At 41.8% G+C, this 8,235-nt stretch overlaps 1 protein-coding gene across 1 annotated transcript in view; it reads left to right on the forward strand.

Annotated features, from left to right (window-relative positions):
• mfhas1 (multifunctional ROCO family signaling regulator 1) overlaps positions 1-8,035 on the forward strand; it is a 24,047-nt gene extending 16,012 nt beyond the window's left edge. The window contains exons 2-3 of the mRNA XM_084745647.1: positions 5,707-5,966; positions 7,297-8,035. Coding sequence (XP_084601773.1) covers positions 5,707-5,837 — 131 coding nt within the window. The 3' untranslated portion in view covers positions 5,838-5,966; positions 7,297-8,035. The remainder of the gene's footprint in view (positions 1-5,706; positions 5,967-7,296) is intronic.
• Positions 8,036-8,235: the final 200 nt, after the last annotated feature.

Genomic DNA, 8,235 nt, shown 5'->3' on the forward strand with positions numbered 1-8,235 from the left:
CTTCACACTTTAGTGACTCTGTGTCATAGAGACATGCTGTGTGTGTGTGTGTGTGTGTGTGTGTGTGTGTGTGTGTGTGTGTGTGTGTGTGTGTGTGTGTGTGTGTGTAGCAGTGTAACCATGGAAACAGACAGGATCACCTGGAGGACTGAAGAGAAGAAGAAGGAGTGTCTCTGCAGATACTGAGTTATGATATGATGACTTCCTGTAGCCCAGTGCATCATGGGATTGGCAGGTTTCTCTCAGTGTTTGGGCTGAGGGTCGACTGAGGTGGATCAGACCTCATTTCTTGCCTCATCGCTGTGATGTAAGCAGATTTCAGCTGATGTTTTTGTCCTCGGTGCAGTCGTCGGTGTCGCCGGTGTGACCTGGTTAACAGCTGCTCTGTGTCGAGAGAGAGAGAGAGAGAGAGAGAGAGAGAGAGACAGAGAGACAGAGAGAGAGAGAGAGAGACAGAGAGACAGAGAGAGAGATCCTCCCTCATCAATATGGAGTGAGAGTGACTCTGCAGACTGATGCTGACAGTCACTGCCACCGTCTCTCCTCCTCCTCTTCTTCGTCTCCTTCTTCTTCGTCTTCTTCTTCTTCAGGTCCTCACAGCTTCTGTTCAGGGACAGATTTCTATTTTCAGTTGAAGACTGTAAATATTTAAATGTGACTGCAGGCTGAGAGACGCAGACAGGAGGAGGACATGATTTGTCTTGTAGGATAAACATGAGGACAGTCCTTTATTTGCACTCTTGTCTTGTGTTTATTTATTTTCACTCAACTTGTCCGTCCCCGTTGTGCTTGAAACCAGCGTCTCTGGAGTCCTTTACCTCCGTCCTGTTTCAGACGAGAGAGAGATCACAACCTCAGATTAACAGGAACAAAGGATCCTTAAATATGATGCAGATTAAAGAGATTATCAGACTGTGAAACTCTGCAGTTTGTGTTTGGACAAATGTGACTTTTTCATGGCGCAACAAATTCTTACTGTCATTGTCCATGAAATGTCTGTGTTCAGATCAGTTTATAAACCAAACCTCAGTGTCTCCTCGTCCTCACAATAAACCAGGAAGTGAAACAGGAAGTGTGATGTGTTTGGAAACAGTTTGTGAATGGAGCAGAGTCTGAACGCTCAGTCACTTCTCTTTCACTGATTCTTTTTTTACAAACATCCAACATCCCAGTGGGAGTTTCCTGGAGACAGGAAAACTTCTCCGACTCCCACACCAGTGGCTCTTTCCTTTTATGGCCGCCTGTGGGTGAAAGGAGACGAGGAGACGAGGAGACGAGGAGGGAGCTGATGAGGCGAGCGGAGCAGGAATGTCAGTGATTCGTCTACCTGCTGACGGTGTTTGGGGGGGGGGGGGGGGGGGGCATTCCTGCGTCTTGATGTCAGGTTATTGTGGATTACTGTGTGACTCCTCTCAGTCACAGTGTGTGAGGAGGAGGAGGAGGAGGAGGAGGGGGAGGAGGAGGAGGAGGAGGAGGAGGAGGGGGAGGAAGAGGAGGAGGAGGAGGGGGAGGAGGAGGAGGGGGAGGAGTCATCGGGCTTTGACCTAATTCAGGACACACAGCTGGTTGTGAGCCGTCAGCTGCTTCCAGTAATGAAAAACACGTCTGATTTCCAGCTGTGGGAGAAAAATTCAGATCTTAAAATAGTAAAAGAGCTGCGTTCAAAATCCTCAGTGAAAGTTTTTAACAAATACAGAACTTCTCTCTTTTACTGTCAGTGACATTATTATAAACTGATGATTATCAAAGTTTACATATTTCTGTGTAAATAATTTCAGGTTTACATGTTTTTGACTTAAAAGAAACATAAAAGTTTAATATTTCTGTGTAAAAAATGTAAAGTTTATGTGTATTTTTATGTTAAAAAAAAGTAAATTTTATGTTTTTGTATGAAAAAAGCATGAAGTTTATGTTTCCAGTAAATGTTATGTATTTGAATAAAAACTGAAAAGTTTACATAGTTTTTGTTTAAAAAAAAAAAAAGGAAATATTAAACATTTTTGAGTAAAAAAGTGTAAAGATTACATATTTCTGTCAAAAATGTAACATTTATGTATTTTGTGTAAAAGTTTACACACTTCATGACACGTTTTTAGGGTTTTTGTATCTCTGGGTAAAAAATATAAAGTTTTAATATTTCTGAGAAAAAATGAAATCTTATATGTTTTAATGAAAAAAGTGTAAAGTCTTTGGTTGACGTGCTGCAGTTTGGTGCTTCTCCTGTGTGTTCATGTCATCACATGACGCGCATCACGTGACGCGGCGTCGTGTGTTTTGGCCTGAAACAATCCGAGTGTGTCAGCAGGAAAACAAAGACGTTTAGTGGACGCAGTCTGACAGGTCACAGCTGTCCAGGTTTACAGCCTGTTTGTCCACATCAGTCACTGAGACACAAAAACATGAGAAAATAGAGTCCAGGTTGAAAAATACTGAGGTTTCACTTTAAAATCATCTGAGGTCAAACCTGACAGGCAGCAGCTTTTGTCTGAGGCTGTTTCTGCCCTGGGTTTTGCTTCTCAGGTAACACACCTTCATGGCAGCTCCTGCAGTCATTACTGAGGGAAAACTGAAACCCGTATCTGTATCTGTAGCTCTGAGAGTATCTGAGAGGTTGACGGCTGCAGAGAACAGAAGTGATCAATAATCCTGATGGTTTAAGTGCTGCTGCAGACGCTGGTGTCTAATGCTGCTGTGAAACATTCATGCTTCAGACTTTATCGATGTCTTAAGTCAGCGGTTAATAACAGCTGACGTCACTTTGAAGCACATAAGCAACGTGTTTAAAGCTGCAGTACGCTGCTTATTTTTATCGTCACTGGACAAAAGTTACAGAATAACATTTGAACATGTTCTTAAATCAACTGGCCAATCACAGGTCATGTCAGAGAAGGGGTGTTCCTATTGGCTCGTCTACAAATGATCCTGCACATTTTGGGAAAAAACTGATTCTCTTAAGTATCACGATTCTTTTTTTATGATTCCTGAATTGACATTTTTCATATAGGCTACATTTAAATAACTAAAGTTTAGTCAGTTAGCTTGATGCTAACACATCATGGGAATTCCCATTGATGCGCTAACAGAAAAAAATCACAATAAATCACCATTTAATCTCATTACTGAAGATTACAGAATACATTTAGAATCAGAACCAGTTCTTGAGATAATATCAGTGTTTCCTGAACTTTCTCTTTCTGGGGATCCACTTTTTAAAAATGACAAACCGATTTATAATCCGCATCAATAAATCATGAGTTTATTTGTGGATAAAAGAACATTTCTGACCATTTTAAACTGAACCTTACTGGTCTCATTATTTTCATTATTATCATTATTATCATTGTTGTTGTTGACAGAACAAATCAAACTCATTTTGTCCCTTCGTGTCCATAAAGTATAAATGAGAACGTCAGCTGATAATCTGGGATCAAACTGTGACTGAAAGATTAGAATCTGGATTTTATTGTGGAAATCCAGGAGAGTCTGCATTGATCCAGATGTGGCAGCTGTGTGCGGTGACCTCACAGTAACACGTGACCTCAGAGACGGTGGACGTCCTCATGATCCTCAGTGAGTGTGTGTCTGCAGGACGACAGACTGTTGTCTCACCACAGCAGGTTTTACATGCATATGCAGTGTGTGTGTGTGTGTGTGTGTGTGTGTGTGTGTGTGTGTGTGTGTGTGAGAGAGAGAGAGAGATAAATCCAGATCAGTGTCCTGATCAGACTCTGGTATTATAGACGACCTGAAACAGAGAAACAGAGAAACAGAGAGGCATTAATGTAAAGTAATCCTGTGTGTGTGTGTGTGTGTGTGTGTGTGTGTGTGTGTGTGTGTGTGTGTGTGTGTGTGTGTGTGTGTGTGTGTGTGTGTGTGTTCATGCAGCTGCAGGGAGAAAACGTCTCGTTCACTCAGGTTATAAAACATTTCTGATCAATTAAAGTCGGCCGATACATTGATTTTGTATTGATTTCTTGTCAGATGGGATTAGTTGTTGTCCTCTCAGTCTTCACTGCAGTAGAAATACAGATACTTGAGTAAAAGTAAAAGTACTGATTGCACAGACAGTATTTTATTATTCTTATTCTTATTATTAGTCTTTTTCTTTGCATGTCTTGTTTAGTTGCAGTATATTAACATTATTTTAGATGAATGAATTATGATCATATATAATAAAATATATGACTCAGCTCTGAAGTAGAAGTGTGATGTCATCATCGCTGCACGTTTCTGTTTTAAAATGATGTTTTGTTGCGTCTTTGTTCAGTTTTCAGCTCAGAGACGTGAATCAGAGGCCTGCAGTCTGTTTTCTCATCAGATCTCAGCTGACCGTGATTTATTTGTATTTATGATGTCATATTTATATTTTCTCACATGTTGTGGTGTCGGTGGGCGGAGCGAGTCTCTCTGGACGAACGGACACTGAAGTTGTGTAAAAGTGTTAATATGCAGAATTATTTAAAATCTGAGCCAGAAAAGTTGTGGTGTCTGAATAATAACTGCACTGTTTATATTTCATCATGAGGAAAAGTTTGTTGAGCGTCAGTTTCAGAAAGAAGACAGGTCCTCAGTCTGGGACAGACAGCTGACAGTGGAGTTCAGGACAGCTGTGGGACACTGAGGACAAAAATTAAAAAGTCTGATTTCTTCATAGAGAGACGCTGTTGTCGTTTGTCTCACAAGTTGAACCAGTTTTTTCTTTCCCTCTCCGTTTCCTGATGTGGGAGGAGTGTAATTCCTGGAGGCCTTGTGTAGCTGCGTGAGGCGGGTGGATGAAGAAAAGAGGCTGCTGGTGATTCTGAGTGTTTTCCTGTGCAGGAGGAAAAACCTGCAGAGGAACAGGAAGTGTTGGAGAACATGTGGACACACACACACACACACACACACACACACACACACACACACACACACACACTCACACACTCATATTAAATCTTTATTTCGAGTCAAACTGCTCAGTCTGCTCACATGAATCTACAGATATCATCCTGCTGAACTTTGCCCTGAGTTCAGGCTCCCAGGCGTCGTCCTGAACGCTCCTCCTCCTGATGGCGTCATATTATCTGTGTGCAGTGAAACACTTTGTGCCCATAAATGTTTATTTATATTTTCAAACCCAGTTCTAAAAAAGTTTGGACATTGTGTAAAACATAAATAAAGACTTGCCATGATTTGTAAAAACTTTTTGATTTTGATGAGTTGAGAACAGAACAAAGAAAAGATATTTAATGTTCAAACTGATAAACTTTTTGTGAATTTGATGCCTGTCATTGTTCTGTACTCGGATAAATTTAAGTTGAAAGATTTGAGTCCTGGAAAACAACACCTCTTCATATATGACTGAAAAATGTTTCAACTGTCCCCACATAAACACACAAGTGACCTCAGATGTGGTTCATAAACAGAGCGAGTCGGCGCCCCCTGCTGGGACTCTGCTCGTCACACTGGAAACAAACTGCCCTCTAGTGGCTGAACAACAAACTCTTTCACCTCCCAGACAGCTGCACTCACTGACTTTCATTATTGATTCATCTGTCAACTGTTTTCTCAATTAATCGATCAGTTGTTTGGTTGATAAAATAAATCCTGTCACAATCCCGTCAGGTCCAAACGTGAAAACCTGTTTTCACCTGAAGAAGATGAAGAAGAGCAAACTGAACATAAACGAGAGGAAGCTGAGTGTCTGTTGTGTTTGTTGTGTTGCAGGTGAACTTCTTAGCCAATCACGGCCTGAAGGTCTGACTGAGATCATCTGTCCAAAGAACGGCTCGGAGCGGGTCAACGTGGCTCTGGTTTACCCCCCGACACCCACCGTGGTCAGCCCCTGTCTCAAATGATCCCCAGAGCCTCCAAACCCCGCCCCCCACACACCAACCCCACCCCGACCCCACTGACCCCTGACCCCCCCCCAACACACTGGCCTGAACCTCCAGCTGACGGCAGCTCACTGGATCACTGCCTCATACGTACGTCCTCCACACTGCAGACACACTGTAGCTCATAGTGTTCGTCTTAAAGGAGCAGTTCAGGTTTTTTGAAGTGTACAGTGGAAGAAAAAATATACAGGGAGAACATTTCAGTGATCAATTCTAAATAAATTGAATTATACAGATATTTCATAATAGCTGAAACTTCAACTTAAAATGAGAAAAAAATAGAAAACAACTTGCATTTGGTATCTTAGTAGTCGTTCATTTTGTGTTTAAACCTCCAACCACTAGATAGCAGTGTTGCTATGCTAACAGTGACAGCTGCTCTGAGCTGAATGCTAACATCAGCATGCTAACATGCAAAAATTAGATACAAATATTGTGAGTGTCAGGAGAGACACTCCACAGGGCGCTGGACTGAGGTCAGTCACCAACGTAAAACGCTCATCGTGAACAAGTTTTGAAAAACAGAATTTTTGGGTGGTTCTGAAACTCAAAGATTCAAGTTTATCTAAAACTTAAAAGTAAATTATGTAAACATGTTTGTACAGGTTGGTAAAACTGTATTTCAGAACTTCAGAGTTTTAGATTGACTTGACATTCAAACATATAGTGAGGCCAGTTTTCTTGAGATTCTCAGTGAGGACACACTTTAAAACTTTAACACTTTAAAACTTTAACACTTTAACACTTTAACACTTTAACACTTTAACACTTTAACTTTCTCACTGTTTGAAAATCTGATGGTTTCATTTCACTGATGACAAAGAAAGTTGTTAAAACCAGATTCTTGCTGGTGAAACACACACATGCAGGCTGATAGAGGAGATTCAACCAACAGAAGTCCTTCTTCACTTTATCTTTCTGTCAGACAGACTTTTCTGTCAGGAAACCACCATTAAAAAAGACAGTTATCACTCTCTACAAACCAACCAGACTCCATTCAGAAAATCAGTCATTTTAGCTCACAGAACACAGGAGTTGTTGGTCTCTTGCTGCCTCCATCTGTTAGATTATTTGTAGAGTGTTTTAAATTTTCTGTGAGCTAAAATGACTGATTTTCTGAATGGAGTCTGGTTGGTTTGTAGAGAGTGATAACTGTCTTATTTAATGGTGGTTTCCTGTCAGAAAGGTAAAGAGGCGTACACTGCAGGTAATACACTGATGTAGCATCAGTTTCATGTTAGCTTAGCTTCCTACACACGGAGCTTCTCCAAACTGGGCGTGTCGACCTTCATCTACTGTTGGTAATACACTGACTAAAACCTGAACTGTCCCTTTAATCCTGCCAGAAAGACATTAACGATCAAAAACACATACATGTAACATACTGCACACTTATCTTCAGTGTCTTCTTGTCTTCCAGGTTGTTCAGCCGTGTCTCTGATGTCTCATCACGTGGACGTTGGACAGTGTTTAAGCAGCTTGATGAGCACAAACTTCAGGCGATCCACAGTAGCATCATACGACCCACAATGCATCACAGGTTTCTCAGTCTTTGGAAAATTTCCTGCCTCTGCTTTTTAAACTTGAAAATGTAGCTGAAACTCAGATGAACAGTAAAGACTGGGAGGATGTTTGAATCATTTTAACGAGGACAAAAGTCGCTTTAATTCTGAGAAACTTGTTTTTGATAGTGGACCAGATTTCTGCCAGGTGTCCCCTGTGAGAGGACTCTGAGATCAGGACTGAACAATTCTGCAATATCTTCACACGTGTGACGGCAGCTCTGTGTGAAGGACGACCCCCGAGCGGAGACATGAGGAACTGCAACTATCTCCATGTGTACATATTTCTGTGTGCCTACATGTCAAGGCAAACTGAGACATGTTGGGGCCGTCGCTGTGTCACTAGCTTACAACTAAACCAACTAAACACCACCAGAGGTCACTGAATCTGACCTCAACCTGCTGCTTCACACCTGCTCTTTTCCCTTCTCTGAGAGTCTGCTCACACCTGGTGCTAACATTCAACTTTAAGGTCCAGTCACAGTGGACAGCCAGGTGTGAGCATGCTAATATCAGCTGTGAACATGCTAACACCAGGTGTGAACGTGCTAACTCCAGGTGTGAACATGCTAACTCCAGGTGTGAACATGCTAATACCAGCTGCTAATACCAGCTGTGAACGTGCTAACACCAGGTGTGAACATGCTAACTCCAGGTGTGAACATGCTAACACCAGGTGTGAACGTGCTAACACCAGCTGTGAACGTGCTAACTCCAGCTGTGAACATGCTAACTCCAGGTGTGAACATGCTAACTCCAGGTGTGAACATGCTAACACCAGCTGTGAACGTGCTAAC

This window comes from Lutjanus erythropterus, chromosome 20, assembly GCF_056507025.1.
Source record: "Lutjanus erythropterus isolate fLutEry1 chromosome 20, fLutEry1.hap2, whole genome shotgun sequence".
NCBI lineage: Eukaryota > Metazoa > Chordata > Actinopteri > Lutjaniformes > Lutjanidae > Lutjanus > Lutjanus erythropterus.